Genomic DNA, 23419 nt, shown 5'->3' on the forward strand with positions numbered 1-23419 from the left:
AACTTAGAGCTCTTTGATGCTGTATTCTCCTTATCTAAGCTACATTCTAAGATTTTCAACTTAGATAAACTCTTTTAGACTCAGACCGTCCTCTTGGGGTTTTCGCCTTGAGTCTTTCCCCTTTTTTTTTCTATTTTTTTTCTTTTTTTTAAGCATAGTACTTCTTTACAGCATCAGAATTTATAGGATGAGATAGATTATCTCCATCTATTTCAGCTAATATTAATGCTCCATTGGAGAAAGCTCATTTCACGATATATGACCCTTCCTAATTCAGAGTCCACTTTCTTTTATTATTATGCTGACTTGGAAGAATTCTTTTCAATATCAACTCTCATTTTCAAAAATAATAAAGTTGAACCTTTTTATCATGAGCCATCATCATTTTTCTTTGATATAGCTGACCATGGCCTAGCGCTGTCAATCATTTTTCTTCGATGAGATTCAACTGTTCATAATGCTTTCGAATGCATTCAGCCTCTTTCAGTTCAACTTCTTTCAGAACCTTTAAGGATGAGATCTCTACTTTTATTAGTAATACAGCTTCTATCCCATAAATTAAAGAAAATGAAATTACCCCAGTAGAGGTTTGCACTGACATTCGATATGCATGCAATGCAAATGGCAACTTCTTATGTCAATCTTTATAAGTTTCGATCATCTTTTTAAGAATTTTTTTTATATTTTTGTTAGCTGCCTCAACTGTCTCATTCATTTTTGAATGGTATGAAGTCGAATTATGATACTTGATCTTGTATTGGGCACATATTTTTTACATCATCTTGTTATTAGATTCTTTGTATTATCTGAAATGATTCTTTTTGAAAGTCTATATCTGTAAATGATCTCTTTTTTTATGAACTTAATGACCACAGATCATGTTATATTTACAAATGATGCTATCTCTACCCATTTTGTGAAGTAATCTATCATCACTAAAATAAACCTATGCCCATTAGAAGTCTTTGGGGTAATAGGACTAATGACATCCATGCCCCATATCGAGAATGGCCAAAGTGGTGCCAAAACATGTAAAGTAGATGTCAGAACATTAATTTTATTAGTATATATATGGTATTTGTGATATTTTTAAGTGTAATCAATGCAATCACTCTCTATTGTCAACCAATAGTACCCTATTTTTATGATCTATTTTGCCATCATATGTTCATTGGCATATGCCCCACATATTTCATTATGCACTTCTTCAATGATTTTTTTCACTTTAGCCTTATTTACGCATCTCAACAATACTTGATCATGGCTCATTTTGTACAAGACATCCATGTCAAGAAAAAAGCTCATAGCTAATCTTCGGATGACCTTTTTATCATTCTTTATTGCTTGGACTGGGTATTACTAGTTCTTAATATACTGTAATATATCATAAAACCAGAGCTTTCCATCATCTTCTTCTTCTACATTAGAGCAATGAGCCAACATATCTTTGACATCTAACTTGATAGGTTGAATGTCAGTATTATCACTAATTTGGATCATTATAGCCAGAGTAGCCAAGTCATTGATAATTAGATTCTTCTCTCGAGGTAAATGATCAAACTGGACATCTTCAAACTGCTTTATCAACTCTAAAATATACTTATGATATGGAACGATTTTTGAATCTGTCATCTCCCATTCTCTTTTCAATTGATATATAACTAGAGTTGAGTCTCCAAATACTTTTAATGCTTTAACTTTTTTGTCTATAGCAACTTGTAAACCCATGACACATGCCTCATATTCAATGATATTATTAGTGCAATTAAAATTTAATCTCACTGTTATAAGATAGTATTGTTCTTCTAGAGAAATCAAAATTATCCCAATTTCATGTCCTAAGGCATTAGTAGCTCCATCAAAATACATCTTCCAACACTTTTCTTCATGCTTCCCCTTCTCTAATTGGGAAACCGTTATTAGATCTTCATAAAAAAACTCTAATCTCATTGGTTCATATTCTTCAGTAGCACGATTTACAAGAAACTCAGCTATAGTACTCTATTTTATTGTTTTTTGGCTTACATATATGATATCATATTTTGAGAGCATTACTTGTCACCTAACAATTCTTTCAGACAAAAAATATTTCTAAAAGATGTATTTAATTAGATCCAATTTTGCTATAAGCCAAGTGGTGTGATAGAGCATGTACTATCTAAGTCTTTTAGTAGTCCAAGTTAATGCACAACATATTTTTTCCAAAAAAGAATACTTGGACTCATATTCTATGAATTTTTTGCTCAGATAATAAATAGCTTTCTCTTTTCGACTATATTCTTCTTGCTACCCTAGCACACATCCCATTGAATTCTCACATATCATCAGGTATAAAATTAAGGGTTTCTCTAGAATAGGTGGCACCAACACTGAAAGATTTGATAAGTATTGCTTAATTTTATCAAAAGCCATTTGGCATTTCTCGTTCCATTCTTTAAGATTATTTTTACGGAAAAGCTTAAAAATAGGATCATATTTATAAGTAAGCTGAGATATGAACCACGAAATGTAGTTCAATCTTTTCAAAAAACCTTAAACTTCTTTTGATGTACTTGGAGGTGATAAATTTTGAATGATCGATATTTTGTCTAGATTGACTTCAATCCCTCTTTCACTGATCACAAAGCCTAGCAACTTCCCTGACTTTGGCTTGAAGGTGCACTTGGCTAGGTTCAACTTGAGTTGGATTTTTTTAGCCTCTCAAATATCTTTTTGAGGTTGGTGACATAATCTTCATTTTCATGAGATTTTATAATTATATCGTCCACATACACCTCAATCTCTTTGTGCATCATGTCATGGAAAAACCTCACCATGGCTTTAGTATGTTGTCCCAACATTTTTAACCCAAAAAGCATGACTTTATAGCAAAAAGATCCCTTACATGATCACAAAAGTGGTCTTTTCTATATCATCTGTAACTATTTTTATCTGATTATACCTTGAGAACCCATCCATAAAGGAGAACATTAAATATTTAGCTATGTTATCTACCAGTGTGTCAATATGAGGTAAAAAAAGTTATTCTTTGGGCTAGCCATATTCAAATCATGATAGTCTACACATATTCATACATTCTCATCTTTATTAAAAATTGGTACTATATTGGCTACCCACTCTGGATACTTAGCCACTTGTAAGAAACCTACATAAAACTGTTTATTCACCTATTCTTTAATTTTTAATAGCATTTCAGGCTTCATTCTTTGATTTTTAGTAGCATTTTAGTAGCCACTTGCTGGATTGACTTACATTTTGGCTTTAGGGGTAATCTATACTCTACTATCTCTATACTCAACCTTGGTTTATCCTAGTAAGATTAAGCAAACATATCTACGAATTCTTGAAATAGATTTTTCAAACGTTGCCTATCTTTCGATGAACGTGAAATGCCAATTCTGATCTTTTTCTTATTCTTCTAATCTCTTAGATTCACCAAGTTAGTTATTTTTTGATGATGCTCAATTGGCTTACTTTTTTATTCAATCAATCTCATTAGGTCTGGAGATATAACATACTTCTCAGAATCATCTTCATTGTCAAGTTCATTAGTGTTAATTGAATTATTAAAATTAACCTCTTAATCGTTATCATAATTATTTTATTGTTCATTTAAAGACCTAAAATTGAATGAAATAGGATATGTTGACAATATGTGTTTAGAAAAATAAAAAAAAAAGAGAACAAAAAAAATAAATGAAAATGCATTATTCATAATCTTTATTAAAATAATAAAAGATATATGGCCCAAACAAGAAAGGTCACCCCAATACCTTGGGCAATAGCTATTGGGATGTACAATTACATTGAATTAGTCTCAAAGGTAAAAGTTATTTCAATGGTACTCCAATTGTTTAGCTAATAATTTAACGGGTAAAGGCGAACCCACCCTTCTTGTTCAAGCTTTATTTCATCTTCAATAGCATATATGGTCAACTAGGTGAATGCCTCTTTCATACTTTGTTCACAATCTTTTTTTACGTTTGGGTACATGAATCTTCTAGGCCTGAAAGTCTTGTACAAGTGTGAGATGATTATTAATCTTACTATTTTACATGTTGGTCTTCTTCTGATCTCTCATTCTTCTGCTTCATAGGTTAGGACTAACCTTTGACTATTGTCTACCATTGTTGGAGGCTCTCTTATTTCTTGTAAGTTCTTGCGTAGCCCTACTCTAGGATACCAGCCCTTATTGATGACTTGGCACATCATTATCTTTGAAAAAGGTTAATTTTTAGGTCATTTACCCATAAAGTTGACTAACTCGAAGGATCGATAAGAGTATTCCATTGCTTCATCAGTAGCTTCCACATATAGAGCATTCAATGGTTGAGTTACCAACATGTCTTCTTCTCTAAAACTACCACTAACTGGCCTTTTATATTAAACTTAATTTTTTGGTGCAAGGTAGAAGGAACAACCTCTGTCATGTGAATTCATGGCCTTCCCAGCAGACAGCTGTAAAATGGAGAGATATCCATCACTTGAAACTTTATATTAAAAGTACATGACCTAATTTGCAAGGGCATCTTGATATTTCCTAAGCTTTCTGTCTGTCTCATCAAAAGCTCACACAACCATTTGACTATTTTTCATATAAGAATAGTCGATAGGTAGCTTTGCCAAAGTTGATATAGGCATGACATTGATAATGGAACCATTATCAATAAGAAGTTTAGCCATGATATGGCTTTTGCACTTGACCATGATATATAGAGCTTTGGTACTTTCTCTTCCCTCCGGGGGAATCTCGTTATCACTGAATGAAATATAGTTCAGCATGAGTAGGTTTCCAGCTAAGTGGTTCACATATTCAACAGACATATTATATGCCATTTATGTTTGGTTCAACACTGTTAACAGGGCATTCTGATGTGATTCCAAATTCAATAGTAGTGATAATAATGAGATTCATGCTGACATTTTATTTAACTGTTCAACCACAGAATATTCACTATGTTTTATTAATTTTAAGAATTCATAAGCTTTATTTTCTGACATTGACTTCGAATGATCCTCTTCAGGTTTCACTTTAGGGTTATTTCGCTCTTCACCTACCTTGGCCTTTTCTTTTCTAGTATTTTCCAACATTTTTAAAGTGTAGCATCTTTCATTTCAGATGATGCCTCATACACCTGTTATGTTAGTAGTATCAAACTTAGAAGCACTTTTTTTTACCCCTGAACTACCATATCACAGCTATATTTTTAGGATACAACTTTGTCATCCTTATACGAGAATGAAATCAAAATTTTAAAAATTATTGGCTTGGGAATGAATTTGTTTATAACTAACTTTGGCTTGTTCTCATAGTGAATTGTCCCTGATTTTGGAAATAGTTTTGCTGGCCTATCGATCATAAATACTTCAGCACTCTTTGATACCTCTTCTTCTTCATAGTGTTCCATCTAATACGAATTCATGAGCTTTTATATCTCTTAGTGGAACTACTCATAAATTTTGATAGAGTGACCAATTGCCCTACTATAATATTTACAACTAGTGCCTCTACATATGCTCCATAATAACTATGCGGACCTACTGGCTGTATCATGTCAGCTTTCATAAAACATTAAATAGCTGACTGAAATGTATCTTAATATCTATCACTTTTCTCTTTAAATGATGCTTCTGTTCCTTACTTAAAGCATTCACGTTATGATTAGACAAATGATTGCCACTAACATTTGGTGCAGTTACCCCTACTGTATCAAAGTTAATCATTCCATCCTTGATCAGTCGTTACACCTTATGCTTTATAGCAGTGTAATTTTCAGTGAAATGGTTAATAATTTCATAGTGGTAGTCACAATGAGCTGTAAGATCATACCACTTAGGGTAAAGTGGCTTGAGTGGCTCTAATTTACTAGGAGTAATCAGATGATTGTTGTAAAGCTCACGATATAACTCTGTATAGGTAATGAGAATTGGGTCGAATATAAGCTTTTTGTGAGTAGTTCATTGCTTTCATGAACCACCCATTGGACTAGTCGAATGGGTCTGAAGTCTTGGGTAGGTTGAGTGTTGACTGTATATGGTATTTTAAAGTCTAAAAAAAAGTTGATATGTTTGGGGGTAAGATGACTGTGGGATTGGTTGGTAAGAGTAAGGGAACGTATTATTCACAGCAGGATAATATGAAGGATATCCTTGTGGTGGGTAGGGTCGATAACCCCTGAATTATTACTTATCAAAGCTCACAGCTTGAGCTTTAGTCTCTTTTTTCTTTAGGGATTTTTTAGTATATGCTTTCTTTCTCTCTAACTTGCCATTTTTGATGGCATTTTCAATGATTTCGTTAGAGATCACCATGTCGATGAAATTTTCGATTGCATTCCCTTTCATCTTTTCATAATAGAGAGATTTCAGAGTGTTGATGAACAACACTGTAGTTTTCTTTTTAGTTAGAAGATGTTGCACTTGAGAAGCTACATCCTTCACCTTTAGGCATATTCCTTAAAAAACTCATTTACCTTCTTCTTCGTATTCTGTAAAAATAAACGATTAGGAGACAAATCCATGATATGTCGATATTGACTGATGAAGTCATGGGCCATATCGCTCTAAGAATGGATATGAGTTTTATTTAGCTAGACATACCATCCAGCGGCAGAGCCTATAAGGCTATCTTAAAAAATATGCATTAGTAGTTTTTCATTGTGCGTATGGGCTGCTATCTTTCAACAGTACATGATAATATGAGTCTTTGGGTATTTCATACCATCATATTTATTAAATTTTGGTACTTTAAACTTTAAAAGAATAACCATATCCGGGACTAAACAAAGCCCAGTAGCGTATACAAAACCATAAAACCCAATTCCTTGCATAGCCCGTAACCTTTGTTCAATCATACTAATTTTTAAGTCTTCCTGAGATTCCACTTTTGCCTTTTTCTTCTCTTTTTCTTTCAGTTCATCCAAATCAGGAACTTGAATTGGTTCTATTACCTTCTTAGTAAAGACAAGATTCATATAGCTATAGTAATACCTTGGGTTAGAGGCTGATGGCATTTCAGGATATGTGAAATATGTGAATTATTATGGTAGAACCTCTTGTGTAGACTGGGCTTGAAGTGGACCAAAACTAGGTGGATATAAGGGGTCAGTCACTTCTTGTGATAGAAGGCCCTATTGGCTCGTGTTCTCTTTTATCCCCTTTCCCTTGTTTAACTTATTGAGAGCATTCAAAATCTTACTCAACTCATTTTCAAGTTTTTCTTGTGTTTTTTCTATCTTTTCAAGTCGATGGGAGTTTTCTTGCTTCATTTGTTTAGCTTTAACTATTGTGTTATATCGATAGGTAGGATTTTTATTGGATGGAGCTATCCTTGAACCTTGAGTATCATATCTCAGAATTAGCAAGTTTATATGACTATCTAATGGTTATTTTGTAGTGAATGAGAATGTAATGAATGAAAATGCATGTATGCGAAGAATGTTTGCTTTAAGACAGTGTTTAACCAAAAGATTTCATTTATTCCAAAAAACTTTCATTTACATAGAATTTATCATCTTAGAGTTAAAACCATAGAATCGTTTGATCTGTTCATACTGGTCTCTTGCTTCATCGATGAAATTCAAGAGGCGCTGTCCATGTTCCCTTACTGGAGCCACCACTTGTTTTAATGCCTCTGCCTTTCGACCATTTTTCTTGCCTTACATACCTTTTTGCAAATTTGGGTTGTTAAATGCTCAATATACTTTTGTCTTCCTAGGTTTTCCCTTTTACTATACTATACTTGGTATGATAACTCTCTATGCTTTTTAACCAATGCAACAGTGTAGTCTTCTTATTCATTCAATGTTTATCTCAACCTACTTAGGTAATTGTTCAACATGTTATTTTTTATCTGTACTTGGATAATTTTTTCTTCTAATTCAGTATATTCTTGCTTCAATCGCACATTTTCATCAGTCAGCTCAGCGGTTGTTATCTCATTAGCTTTGACCTTTACACACAACCTCTTATGTTCAAGGTGTAGCTTCGCTAGGTCTTTGACAGGTGTATCATGTTCTCTAGCAATCTTGTAAACTTTGACTTTATATTTTTTAGCTTTATCTTTCTATTGATCTCTTTTTTCTTAAAGCTTTTGGATCTCTTACCTTAGCCTATCCATTTCGATCTCAAACTCTTTTGTTGCAAACTCCAATTCTGAGGGTATCTCTTCAAGCTTTCCTCTTGTTGGTGGTTGAAAGCCTTCATAAGTGAATACCACTTCCTGTCCTCGTCTTATTCTCTAGACCAAGTACCCATTAGTAACCCTATCAGTGAACGGTCCATGACTCACCCTACGAGGGTTTTTTCATGCTTTAATCACCTCATTCATCTTTCGAAATGCTTTTGGCTCATTGTAAGAAAAATCTGATTGATGAAGCTTATGCGTCATGGGAATAAATTGTTTTGCCCCAAACTGTCTTCTCATTAGAAGTGGCATATAACTTGTTACTCCCCATAAATCCAGAAGTGGGACCACAATGTTATCTCTACAATGATATAACATAGGTTCATGATTCATCCACAGGGCCAACCATCTCACTTCGGTGCTTGTTAGCTTTGTTAAGGACGTTAGCCACCTTTTTTTGGACTTTTATTCTGGCCACTCACTTTCACAGAATTTTTTGCTTGGAGCTCGATTGCAAAAATAAAGCCTCAAAAAGCACCTTTTTACACTCGAAGTGGCTTTTCATCCATAAGTATAATAGTTGTATACAGCATGTGAAATGCCCCTAATTTTGATGACAGTAACTCAAAGATCTAATAGTCTCTGCCAATATCACCGTTGAAGCGTTGTAGCCATTGATCACACTTTCGAAGAAGTCAACCACGGTTATTTCAATATAACCCAAAACCTTTGGAAAAATCACCATTCCATATATGGCTAAGGCAAACACGTCTAACCCTCGTTCCTCGTCGGCATATTGTACTAAAAAATCATGAAAGAACTTTTAAGGTAGGCAAACCTACTTTTGTTTATTCTTTGTATGAGAATCCAAAATCTTCTTGTTTATCCTTGTAAGATAGACTAGATTCTTACAAAAACCTGATTTATGTTTTTTGATATATATCTTGTCAGGAGGTTGGAGATGCAGACCCAACAAAGTCGAATATTCTTCAATGGTCGGTGTCATATCAACTTCATTGAAGATGAAACACTTGTATGAAAGATCCTAAAATTGCACTACAGCTCTAATTAATTGATTCTCAATATTCACTGCAAGGAGGTGTGCTATATGTCCATGCCTTTGGCAAAACTTCTCTTGTCTTGATGGACTCATCTTCTTCCATATATCAAGCAAATCCTCTAAATTATTTTGTTTGAAGAGGATAAATGTTTCTTGAGACAAGGTAGAAGCATAACTGATTGGTAAACAATCCTCTTTCTTTTGTTGAATCATTTCTGACTGAACCTTTACTTCATTGGGTGACTTATAATAAGCTAATATAGACGAAGAGCAAACTAGTCGTTTTGTGGAGTCCATGAAAAACTCTTTGTTAAAGACCGTCTTTTAAGCAAATGTTCTTTATGTAACTTTATGATATGAGCATGAATCAATGCAAAAATGAATAAAAAAAGAGGTTAGTACACCAAATAAAGAGAAATAAACTAAACATCACACATAATAAAAGAAATGAATTCTATACTTTTGGTCAATTCTAAAAAAAAAAGATGGCTCTATCTATAGGTTAGACGCTTCTAAGGTTCACTATATGTGGTTCAAGGTTAAAGTCTAAAGGTTTTCAAATTGTTTCTTACATCATTGTCCATCATGGACTAGTAACGCACCCTAATTCTCACCTATTATAGGCTACAAGTGGAAAAGGTTCAATTTGAGTGGGAGTATTTCGCTATTCACTGCGAAAGCATTAAAATCTCACGAAAGCATATGTATTTTACTCCCTCTTAAAGGGACAAAGTTTGGGTGTAAAAATCATATTATGCACATGCAAATGAATGGCATAATTATCAAACAAATAAATAGAATGAATGCATAAAAAAATCTATAAAAACAATTCAATTTTATTAGGCTTTTGGATAACACCACTTTATTTGCTGGCTTAACTCTTGTTCCCCAGTGAAGTCACCAAACTGTCATAACATATAGATTCATAAATCTATAGCTAGACTTAACAAATGGAGTCACCACCAATCTTTTTATTTAGGTACAATTGGCCACCTAACTAAATCTATCATTTCTAAAGAGAAATCCTAAGTTCGAGTTAGGTATCTCGAAAAGATAAATTCAATGTCTGTAAAACCAAAACTAGGCTTAAGAGTACGGTTACATATGAAAAAAGTTATAGCACCCTCACAACGCCCATCAAAAGATGGTACCAGCTCGATTTCGTGTTATCCAATAAGCCTTAAAAATTATCAAGTAATTAATTATTAAAAATTATTCTTAATTAACTCCAATACTTTTGGCAAAAAATTAAGAAAATTTTTTTACCTCAAAAGTATACAAGAAAATTACTATTTCATTTACAGAGGCTCCATCATTGGATCATTTAACATTAAAAATTTTTCAAAAAAATAAAAGAAAAAAGGGATGATTTTGACATAGGTCTCTTTTGTGTTTTAGCAGACAAAAACTCATGCTTTTATACAAGAAAAATTGATACTTTCAACTTTTCCTGAAAAATGTTTTTCTTTTGTTTTTTAGAATTTTATTTTTAAGAAAAATTTGTACTTCCAACTTTTCCTCAAAATACTTTTTTTTTTGAAAATTTTATTTTCAAGAAAATTTGATACTTTCAATTTTTTCTTAAAAATATTTTTTTGAAATTTTATTTTTTAAAAAAATTGATACTTTCAACTTTTCCTCAAAAATATTTTTTAAAAATTTTTATTTTTAAGAAAAATTGATAATTTCAACTTTTCCTCAAAAATATTTTTTTAGAAATATTTTTTTAGAAATTTTTTTTAAGAAAAATTGATACTTTTAACTTTTCTTCAAAAATAATTTTTTAGAAATTTTTATTTTTAAGAAAAATAGATACTTTCAACTTTTCCTCAAAAATAATTTTTTAGAAATTTCTATTTTTAAGAAAAATTGATACTTTCAACTCTTTCTTAAAAATAATTTTTTTTTGAAAATGTTATTTTAGGAAAATCATTGAAAAATAAAAGAATGCTTTCTTAAATAAATAATTCTAATTTAATCAATAAATAAATAAGTAGAAATAATAATAATAATAATAGTAATAATATTAATAATAATAAAAAATAAATAAATAATGTAAAAAAAAACCTTGATGTGGTTTGGCTCAGCGGCTGAAACGGTTCAGCTTGAGGCATGAAAGCTGCTAGAAGGCATGGTTCAAGGAATTTGGCTCGGCTTGACAAGGTTAAAGGTTTGGCTAGAATACAGTCAGCCAAAAGCAGGTTATGCTTAGGTAGGGTTAGACTGAATAGAAAGCGCAGATCCTGAGGTCTCTTAACACCTAAAACGATATCGTTTTGCGATAGTATAAAAGGTTAAAGTCTGATCTTTTTTCTTCAGATTTCCCTTCTCTTTTTTTTCTCATCCTGCTTTTCTCTCGCCCTATCTTTAACAGAATCTGGAATCCGATTGAATTTTCACTGGATTCTAGAAAAACATGTCAGAATCTAAATGAATACACCGAAAAAATCAAGTTTCGCCAAAAAATTTCATCGAAATCTGGAAATTTGAAAAATTTTTCAGAAAAAAATTACCCGAAAATTAAAAAAAAATCTTAAAATTTTTAAAATTTGTCATTGCTTTTCCAAACACCTTTTTGCTTCTGTTTTCTTTTCGTTTGTTTTTTTTGTCTTGTGATTTTTCTTTTCTATTTTCCCCCATCAACTTGATTTGTGGGTCTATTTATAGGGCTTTAAAACCACAGACTCCAAAGCCGAATAGAAATCCCAATTTCCTCTAGACTTTAGTCCTATTCAACCACTTTTAATTTGCCTCAAACTCCTTAGCCCAATTTTACACCAATTCATCCATTTTTTTTTCATTTTTATTTTTTTAATTAATAAAAAAGGTAGACCCTAGACAGATTGGGTGTCTACAAGCATTAGGAGATCTTTTGTAATGTGTTTATGTTTATTATTTTAATAAAAGACTTAGAAGATGCATCCGTATTTCTTTTATTGTTTTCATTTTTATTTATTTGGTTCATTTTTCTTTTCATTCTCTTTTAATCATTTTCTTGCCATTCCACTTTTGTATGCTAATAGTCCTCTAATCTCACCCATTTGTAGGTTTTCAAATAATGAATATAAAGATAATCATGACAATAATCTTAAATTCGATTTTGCAAACTCAATTCATGTTTACGAACTTGATAATGAAGAAGATTTAGATAATTACATATTACCTCCTGATTTGTTAAAATTAATAGAACATAAAGATAAGCCAATTGAGTCTCATTAGAAAATTATTGAATTAATGAATTTGGGGGATGATGAAAATAAAGGTTAAAATTGGTATGTCTATTTCACTAGCTGATAGGCAAAGGCTAGAAGAATTGCTCTGAGAATACGTAGATATGTTCGTGTGATCTTACCAGATATACCAGGACTTAGCACTGATAGTATAGAGCATAAATTACCTTTGAAACAAGAATGTAAGTTGATACAACAAAAACTAAGATGCAGGAAACCAAAGATGCTATTGAAAATTACAAATGAGGTGAAAAAGTAATTTGATGCTAGATTTTTGGAGTGGCAAAATATCCTGAATAGGTAGCCAATATAGTGCTCGTTCCCAAGAAGGATATAAAAATGAGAATGTGTGTCAACTATCGAGATTTGAATAGGGTGAGTCCTAAAGATAATTTTTCTTTGCCCTATATCAATACCCTAGTAGATAACATTGCTAGAAATTCCATATTTTTTTTTATAGATGGCTTTTCAAGCTATAATCAGATCAAGTTAGCTCAAGATGATATAGAAAAGATAACATTTGTGACCATGTAGGGCATGTTTTGTTACAAAGTCATACCTTTTAAGTTGAAAAATGCTAGTGTTACTCATTAAAGAGCAATGGTGACTCTCTTTCATGACATGATGCATAAAGAGATAGAAGTGTATATGGATGATGTGATTGCAAAATCTTGTGAATAAGAAGATCTTGTAGTCAATCTTAAAAAGTTATTTGATAGGTTGAAAAGATTTTAGCTAAAGTTGAATCCTGTTAAATGTACATTTGGTGCTAAATTAAAAAAACTATTAGGCTTTATGGTCAGTGAGAGGAACTGAAGTAGATCAAGATAAAATACATGCCATTCAAAACTTATTTCCTTCTTGTATCCCAAAAGAAATGCAAGGCTTTATGGGGAGATTGAATTATATTACTTGTTTCATCTCTCAACTCACCACAAAGTGCAATCTTATTTTCAAGCTTTTTAAAAAAAATGATCTAAAAGAATGGAATGATGAATGCTAATAAGCTTTGATAAGGTTAAAGAATACTTGTCAAATCCACCTGTGTTAGTGTCACTAGTTGCAAGAAAGCCTTTGATTTTGTACTTAATGGTACATGAAAATTCAATGGGACGTGTGCTGGGACAAAGAGATGAAACTAACAAGAAAAAACAAGTAAAAAAATCTATTTAAGTAAAAAGTTCATTGATTATGAGTCGAAGTATTCACCATTGGAAAAGATATGTTATGCATTAGCCTGGACAACTCAAAAGCTTAGACAATACATGCTTTATCATACTACTTAGCTCATAGCAAAGTTGCATCCCATTAAGTATATCTTCGAGAAGCTTTCATTAACAAAAAGAATAACATGGTGGCAAGTTATGCTTTTAGATTATGATATTGTTTATGTAACTCAAAAGGCTATTAAAAGGAGTGCAATAGTTGAGTTTCTTGCAAATCGTGTGGTTAAAGATTATGAGCTAATGAAGCTAGATTTTCATGATGAAAATGTGATGGCCATTGAAGAGAATGAACCTATTGAGAAGTCTTGAAGAATGTATTTTGATAGAGCTACTAATGCTTTAGGTCATGGTATTAGGGCAATTTTAATATCTCTTGATGGACAATATTATCTCATCATAATCAGATTAAATTTCAATTGCACAAACAATGTAGCTGAATACAAAGCTTGTGTTATGAGTTTGCAAACAACAATCGAAAAAAAATCAAAGTGTTAGATATGTTTAGAGATTCAGCTTTGGTCATATATCAATTACGAGGTGAATGAGAAATGAGAGATTTGAAGCCAATTCGGTACCATAAATATATCTCTGAGTTGGTTAAGCAATTTGAAGAAGTTTAATTTGAGCATCTGTCTAGAAAGAAAAACCAGATTGCTGTTGCACTAGCTACTTTTGCTGTAATGATTAAATAGATGCAAATACCGAGGTTTAACCTATCAAGTTGGATGTGAAGGATATACCAGCACATTACTCAAGTGTTGAAGTAAAGGTTAATGGGAAGCCATGGTATCATGACATTATGTAATACATTAAAAGTCAATAATACCCAAAGCGTAAAAAAATGATAAAAGGACTATCAGAAGGCTGGCTATGAGTTTTTTTCTTGATGGAGATATCTTTCATAAAAGAAGTCTAGATTATGTGCTATTAAGGTGTGTGAATACGACTAAAGCAAAAAAGATTCTTGAATAAATATATGACAAAGTTTGTGAGGCACATGCGAGTGATCATATGATGGCTAGACAAATTATAAGAGATGGCTATTATTAGTTGACAATGGAGAATTATTATACTGATTACACGAAAAGATGCCATAAGTGTCAGATTTAAGCTGATAAGATTCACGCTTCTCCATTAGCATTACACGTTTTGGCTTCTCCATAGCCATTTTCTATATGGGGCATGGACATCATCAGTCCTATCACTTCAAAAGCTTCAAACAGGCATAAATTCATCATTGTAATGATTGATTATTTTACGAAGTGGGTAGAAGCTGTATCGTATGCTAAAGTAACTCGATTCATGGTATGTAAGTTCATAAAAAAAGGATAATATGCAAATATAAGCTTCGAGAGATGATTGTTTCTAACAATGCCAAAAACTTGAACAGTAAAATAATGAATGAAGTGTGCATTTAGTTTAAGATCTGTCATCATAATTCGACACTATATCATCCAAAGATGAATGAGGCAATAGAAACTACAAATAAGAAATCAAGAGGATCTTAGAGAAAATGATTGATAATTACAAAGATTGACATAAAAAGTTATCTTTTACCTTACATGCTTATAAAACATTAGTCTAAACATCTACTAGGGTCACCCCATTCTCTTTGGTTTATAGAATGGAAGCTGTGCTACCAGTTGAAGTAAAAATTCTCTCATTAAGAATTCTAATAGAAGTTAAGTTAAAAAAAGCAGACTGAGTTCAAAAATGCTACGTGTAGTTGAACGTTATTGAAAAAAAGAGACTTATAGCGTTTTGCCATGGTCAATTGTATCAGAAGAGGATGATGAGAACATATGATAAGATAATTTACCATTATTATTTTTGAGAAAAAGACTTAGTGTTAAAAATGATCCTTCCAAGTTAACATGATAATAAAAGAAAATGGACACTAAATTGGGAAGGTCCATATATGGTGAAAAAGGCCTTTTCTAGTGAGGCATCGATTGTGGCAGAAATGGATGAAAATGATTTGCCTACTTTAATAAACTTAGATGTTATGAAAAGATACTTTATTTGAAAATGAGAAAAAAAAGTAAAAGAAAAGAAAAAAAAAGAAAAGTAAGAAAAAGAATGACATATCTAAGCTAAAATCTTGAAATGGTGGCTTGGATGTAAAAAAAAAGCATCATCAATAGATGACCTCAAAACATGGGGGCAAATGTAATTTGATGAACTTTGAAAAATTAAGGAAGTCATCTAGTTAGGTTTTGGAGAAAGAATCTAAAAATATTTTGTTCATGACTAATTTGTAATCATTATTTGGGTAACTTTGTTTCGACTCAAGCATTTTTATTGTCATGCACTTATTATCATTTGAATGAATATACTTTTTTTTTTTTTTTTGGAAATAACGCCTATCCATTCCTTTATCTCATTCTTTATTTTTATTCACCTTGCAAATGAATAGAAAAAATAAGTGATTGCATTTTGTTTGTCTTAAACTTAAAATGACGAAGAACAAAAACACAATCTCAATATTATTTTTTAAAAATCCATAAAAGCATATGAAAAGGAATGAGAAAAGCATGGCAAGACATTGATGTTGCATACTTCTAAAAAAAATGTTGTTGAGAAAAAATACAATGGTCAAACGTTAAGAATAGATTGGTCCTATGGCAATTGTTGAGAATTCTGATAAAAAAAGCAAAAAATATGAGAGATTTCAAAAGCCTTTTACCATAATTGGAAGTGAATAATTTTGATTGCATTACATGCATTGCATCTAGAGCACTTAGTACATGTATTTATGAATAGTTATAACAAGGATAAAAACTTTTATTCCCTAATGAAAAATAGAATTTTGGTTTTCGAGTAAAGATAATAATCAAACAAGAGATTTAAAAATAAAAAGAAATTTGCTTGTTCAAATATGATAACTCGATTTTAAGAGAAGATGAAGAATTTTAAAATTCTTAAGCCTCTGCTTAAGGGAGCTTTTTTCAAAATAAAAATTTTAAAGTTGTTGAGCCTCTACTTAGAGAAGTTTTTTCTAAATAAGAATTTTAAATTTTTAAAAGTTATCAAGTCTTTACTTAGAGGAGCTTTTTTTCATATAACAACTTTTAAAGTTGTTGAGCTTCTGCTTAAAGGCACCCTTTTCTATATGAAAATTTTTAAAGTTGTCGAGCCTCTGCTTAGAGAAACCATTTTAAATTTTCAAAAGTTATCAGGCCTCTGATAAGAGAAACATTTCACTTTGATCTTTAAAGTTGTTCAGTCTTTAATGAGAAGAGTTTCTTGATTATAAATAAAATAAAATAAAAAAAACTTTTAGACTTCGAATAAAATTGTTGTCTTCATTTTTACTCTATTCCTGATCCTTAGTAATGTACAAAAAGAGGCAGCTATAGACACTAAATTTGTTCAAAATTTTAAATGGATCTCGGTTTAAAATTCATCATGTTTATCAGGTTCTCAAGCTAAGGCTCGATTTTGATTTAATTGGGCTAAGAGCCATGTGTTATTTTTTTAGGCCCAAGCTTACTTTTTTATTTTTACTTTGATTGTATTTTTAATATTAAAATACATTAATATTAAGTATTAATAATTAATCAAAAAATATAAAAACATAAAACAAAAACACAAAAAATAAAGAGGCAAAAGGGCTAGTGGCGGTGGGTGCTGTGCATGGCACCACTAGTTGTCCTTTCTTTGTAGACCTTAAATCCCATGAGACCCATACACCATGCCCATAGCAGTCACCAGCCATACCTTACCCATAACCATCATGTCTCTTTACACTACCTACCTTGAACTCCCTTGAACCTCCACTAGCCATCATTTGCCAGCACATACAGATCCATTCCCTCTACCTAGCACCTTGACCCCCATCACCTACACCTACTCAACTATTACATACACTTAGCATTTCACTAGAATAGCCTAGCCTCTACCTACTACCCTGTCAGATACTAGTCCTAAGCCTCTTTGATCAGCCTCATATTCAGCTAGCCTCTCTTCTAACCATTAGACTTGTTCTCAATCTTTGCCTGTGCAAGACCCAGCTTAGTATACCACAACCTCATATCCACGCCCGTATCTGACCAGCCTCACACCTCAAACCCTCTTCGAGACTAACCACCCACAAGTAGCCCCTCCCTTGTTGCCCTACCTTAGCTAGAGACTACAACTTAAAAAAAAAAAACTAAAAAAAAAACATAAAAAGCATCATCACAGTCCTTCCTAAAAGGGATGAACCACAGCACCGTAAAAAAAAAAAAGGGTGTATTTTAGGTTTTTAATCGAAACTTTAGGCTTAGATCTAGAACGATTGAGTGGTTTTTGAAAAAAAATGAATTGATAAGTTGAAAGAGGGAGGCAAAAGGTGTATTTTAGTTATTTTTTTATGTTTTTTGCTTATTAAAGATGGCTAGCGATGGCAACTGGCATGGTGGCCTGCGTGATGAATGTCGACCGATTTTTGACAACCAATCGACCTTTGATTTTTTGGGTTCAGAAAGTTTTTGAACTTTTTTTTAAAAGAAGAGCAAATGAACAAAAACTATTTTTTGAGCTTTTATATTGGCAAGTAGGGGTCAAAATGACATCATTTTGAATCCTCAGGATCCGCATGCTAGTTTGTGACCTTACTCTGGATCCACACAATTGACCTGCAACATAACTCCTTTTTGCCCAGACTAGTCCAGTTGAACCAACCCCAAACTGTGCTAATCGACCCAAATCGTTAACTAGCACCAAACTAGTTGACTGATCCGGTTCAGGTAAAATTTTTTTTCTTTTTTTTTGACTTTTTTCTTTATACATTATTTTTGTTATTTTGAATTTTATTATTAATATTTATACATGTTAAAATTTTTTAAATTTGTTAGGATGAATATTTGTTGTTTTTATAATATGAATTAATAAAAAAATGAAAACAAAAAAAAAACACTAAATAATGAAAAACAAAGTCTAATTTTTTTCTACTAAAAGTTAAAATGAACTTTGTAAAACAGTATAGTCATAATAAAAATAATAACTAAGGATTATATTACTAACACAAAAAAAATGATTTTTAAATTTGAAAAATGAGAAATAACCAAAAATAATAAAAATGCAAGAAAATGATATTTTTATCTAACAATGAAATTCAAAAGTATTTCGAATAGTGATACCTATAAAATTTTTAGGTGAGAAGATTTTTTTGAATACTATTAGTTTATTAGAGTATTTATAAAAAGTTTTCAATACAATAAAAAAATTTGTTATAAAATAGTAAATAAAAATTAAGTAATTGGTTAAAAATAAAATAATAAAAAAATGAGAAAAAATTTTTATCTAATGATAGGATTCTAAAAGTATTCCAAGTAGTGATATTTTATGAAATCCCTAAGTTAAAAGATTTTTTAAAAATATTACTAGTGTATTGGAGTGTTTATAAAAAAATTTTAATATAATAAAAAATTTTTTCTTTAGAAAAATAATAAAAAAATAATAAGATAATAAAAACCAATAAAATTTATAAAAGTAAAATAAAATGTGCATAAGCATATTGTCATTCGCATTGCATGCATGATATTGTTTTTATGAAAAATAAATATAAGCCTCCAAGGATGAGATTTTATGGTATTCCGATAAGCAATACCTAAAAAATCTCTAAGTGAGAAAAAATTCTTTTATTGTTATCAACGTACACATTTTAAGAATTATTTCAATAAAAAAAGGGTTCTAATTTATTTTTCTTGAATAAAACGAAATACTAAAATAAAATAAATAATAAAAAGATAATAAAAAACAAAAAAATTTTTTTTTAATAAATAAAGAAAGTCAAGAAAATTAGTTTAAACACCAAAACTAAGATCGTTTTTGCCAGAATTAAAAAAAAAAATGTAATTAATTGGTACCATTTTAAACGGGTATTGTGGGATGCCAATTTTTCTTCATGTGTAACCGACTCTAAACCTAAACTGTTTGACGGACTCTGAAATTATCTTTTTAATTAATTTTAAAATTTTATTAAAAAATATATTTTAATAGGTGACCAATGGCACATAACCAAAAAAGATTAGTAACAACTTCATTTTTTTTTATTTTCATTTTCAAATTCATCGAACGATTCCAAGACCCTTACGATACTTATTTTTAAATCTAAAAAAAAAAGAAGCTAGCATGTTCATTTAAGATTATATTACAAGGTCATCACTATAATTTTTAAGAAAATATATTAATTAAAAAAGTTATTTGAATTGAATTTGATCAGCAAAGTAAAGAGTTTTAGGCGATGTAGATATTTAAATTAGTTAATTTATATTTTTGAAATTCTAAAAAATTATTTAGTGAGTATATATATCCTATATTAAAAAAGTATTTTCATTAGTTTATTTGTTCAAGTGATAAGCTAGCACATGAATCAACACCAATAAGATAATAATTACATTTTCTTATTGATGAATATATTTTAATATGTGTAATTCTTTAATGTTCAAAAAGTGAGTGTAATTATTGTCCCAAGCCATCTAATGAATACATTTGAAAATTTAAACTATAATTTTATGCCATTTATCTCGTAATTGGGATTAATTGGCTAATTGAAAAGTTAACTGAAAATGTGAGGATAATTAAGTAATTGTTTTTATTTAAAGCATAAAATTGAAATATACTAAAAGAAGCTCCCCATCAAATTTATCAAATTAAACCCTCACACAGTGATACTTAAATCTAGGATTTCAAGATTTTTAAGATTTCTTCGTTGCCAATAAACTATGTCTCATTTATGAGTCAATAGTTTTTATGGTGTTGGAAGGGTGCCATTAACAAATCCTACAAGATCACTGCTAATGAGTAGAGATTCTATTTGATCACGCCAGATCAGGCAGCTCGTTCCATATCCAGTTTAACAGAAACATATTAGATAATATTGGTGATGGCAAGTGATATTGAGATTGAGGATCGAAGCTAATTCTGCCCGGTTTGCTGAGTTTGATGAGTTTGTCATTGCTGCTATAAGGTTTATTTGTTGTAAGTGAAGTAGGTAGGAAAAAACATTGGTACAATCCTTAAAGCTCCCTGATACCTTATAATTTGTTATTGCTTTCATACATAGCTAACACTATTAAGATACCGTAATATGAGATAAAAAAAAGAATTGCAACTGCTGAGATTTGTATTTTAAACCTACGGAAGCCATCTAGGGCATGCGTCGGATTCAAATTACATTATTAATGTACACTGCAAGCATAATATACCTAAATAGATCATAAATGAGATATAGGTAGAAGACGAAGAGGGACTTTCTTGTTGACAGTAAGCCCGTAGACTTCACTCATATCCAAGTTCTCAGCGTTTTCACCAGCAGGTAACTTCCAATCAAACCAATAAAGAAGGTTGGCAACCACATTCTCAATAGAAGCAACTCCAAATTGCATCCCAGGACAGATCCTTCTTCCACATCCAAATGGGAGGAACTGGAAATCTTGACCTTTGAAATCAACAGGGCTATTCTCGAACCTCTCTGGGATGAACTCCTCTGGTTTTTCCCACCAATTGGGATCTCTCTGAATTGCCCATACATTGATAAGGACTCTAACATTGGAAGGAATATCATAACTTCCCAATTTAACACTTGCGGTTGTTTGTCGAGGAATCAGTAAAGGTGCAACCGGGTGTAGTCTTAAAGTTTCTTTGATGACACACTTTAAGTATTCCATTTTGTTTATATCATTCACATCTATCTTTGATTTTTTTCCAACCACATTTCTTACCTCTTCTTGGACCTTTTTCATGACATTTGGATTTTTTAAGAGTTCAGCCATCAGCCATTCTGCTGTTGTAGCACTGGTCTCGGTTCCTCCAAGAAACATATTCTGAAATTGTCAAAAAGAAAATACTTCAGATAAAGGCACCAACCAAACAAAACAAAGAGGGTAAGGGAAGGAAACAAATTGGCAGATCAGGGACAGATGAAAGAAAAACCAGGATGATTGCTTTGAGGTTGTCTTGAGTGAGGTCCATCTCAAGCATGCCATCCTCTTGGAGTTGGAGGATAATAGAAACGAAGTCCTTTCTATTGGGAACCTCATCATGACTTTTCAATGCTCGATGCTTCTCAATTATCTGATCAAAAAATGCATCTATTTCTCTATTAACTGCTTTCACACTTGGAATAAATCCTGTAGGCACATCCAGCCACCTCAAGTAAGGAAACATATCCCCGATACAGAAACTCATCAACAGACCCATCAGCCTTCTTGCCAACTGTCCAAACTTGCTATTACCACCTTCTTCTTCGAATTTCCGACTAATAGCGCATCTAGAAACTATGTTATATGCTAAGGCCAGCAACATCTCCGTTAGATTAATAGACTCTCCTTTGACAGAAGCACGGCGGATTTTGTTCATAACAAGTTCGACTTCTTCGTCTCTTACAAACTGAAACGAGTGAACTCTTCGGACACTCAAAAGCTCAAGAACACAAACCTTCCTAACTTGTCTCCAGTACTCCCCATACGGTGCAAAACCAATATCACTGCATCCGTAAAGCAAGATATTTGCTGCCGTGGTACTTGGTCTGTTTGAGAAAACAATATCATGATTTTTGAAGATTTCTCTAGCCATCTCGGCTGATGACACCACTAGAGTTGGATTATGACCCAATTGTAGAAGCAAGAGAGAGCCGTACTTCCTAGAAAGGTCTCCGAGAGATCGGTGGGGAAGTTTGCCCAGTTGATGAATGTTTCCAATAATCGGCAACTTTGGCGGTGATGGAGGCAAATTCAGTTTCTTCCTCTTGGCCAAATTAAGCCAAATCACAAGGGAGACAAGGAGAATAAGAGATACGAACAATGGACTAATATTGCAAAGTTTAGCTACATTCAGCTCCATTTGCAAATTTAATGATAAAACTGACTACTTCGCCCCTTTAATATATAGCCTACAGCCTACCATGCATGCTTACATCTCTTATTTTGGACTTCGTTATTCAATCCATTTGTCATCATCAATTCTGATCACCTAAACACCTTTGAAAAACAAATGCACCCTCAGAATATATCTATATATATATATATATATATATATATATATATATATGATATTCTGACACGCTATCAATAAATTATAAATTTTATATAATATTTAAATTTAATAAGTTATCAATGTGAAGACTTGTACTTAATTTGATAAGTATTATCTTTTTTATCAAATAAATTTTATGATTTTATTCTATAAAAAATATTTCATAAGTTTCAAGTTTAAATTTTTATTTATATATTATAATAAATTTTTAAAATCTTTTAATATGAAATTGAAATGTCATAATTAATAAATTATATAATATTATTTCATTTATAAGTAAATATAAATTTTTATAAACTTTAAAATAAATACATAAAAATTTTTAATTTTTTTAAAAATTAATTAATGAGATAATATCATATGTTTTATTATTAGTGTATAAAATTTATATATTGATAATACATTAAATATAATAATTTAATAAATAAATTTTTATATTTAGTAATTATTGTTTAAAGAACTTTTAAAGTACAAAAACCTTCGTTTCGTGCATCTTACGAGAAATTAAATATATATTTTTAAAATATCGTTTCGATGGAATCAAATACTTGGTTGGTAGATATTAAAAACACAAGAAGACTAAGAGTGTAGTGGGAGCCAGCCAATCCATCTACGATTTTATTTTTCTAAAGTAATACTAAACAACTATTTAATTATTGACATTGAATATGCTGAGCCAAGAGTTTTGGACGGTATATCATTTATAATTATTATAGTATAATTAATTAATTAATTATAATTTAATATTACGTGAGAT

General features: G+C 31.3%; 1 protein-coding gene across 1 annotated transcript; it reads right to left on the reverse strand.

The window, feature by feature from the left end:
• Positions 1-20633: 20633 nt before the first annotated feature.
• On the reverse strand, positions 20634-22628 carry LOC111290808 (phenylacetaldehyde oxime monooxygenase CYP71AN24-like). The gene is made up of 2 exons (XM_022882290.2): positions 21562-22628; positions 20634-21452 (listed from the first exon to the last, which is right to left on the reverse strand). The coding sequence occupies exons 1-2, from the start codon at positions 22468-22470 to the stop codon at positions 20844-20846; spliced, it is 1518 nt and encodes a 505-aa protein (XP_022738025.2). The 5' UTR covers positions 22471-22628; the 3' UTR covers positions 20634-20843.
• Positions 22629-23419: the final 791 nt, after the last annotated feature.

This window comes from Durio zibethinus, chromosome 11, assembly GCF_047325235.1.
Source record: "Durio zibethinus cultivar Kanyao isolate XHJ-2024 chromosome 11, ASM4732523v1, whole genome shotgun sequence".
In the NCBI taxonomy this organism is placed as follows: domain Eukaryota; kingdom Viridiplantae; phylum Streptophyta; class Magnoliopsida; order Malvales; family Malvaceae; genus Durio; species Durio zibethinus.

Coding starts and splice junctions, on each gene's coding strand:
- LOC111290808 (XM_022882290.2), bottom strand. CDS start 22,470: ATGGAGCTGAATGTAGCTAAACTTTGCAATATTAGTCCATTGTTCGTA. Junction 21,453..21,561: donor ACCTCAAAGCAATCATCCTG/GTTTTTCTTTCA, acceptor TGACAATTTCAG/AATATGTTTCTTGGAGGAAC.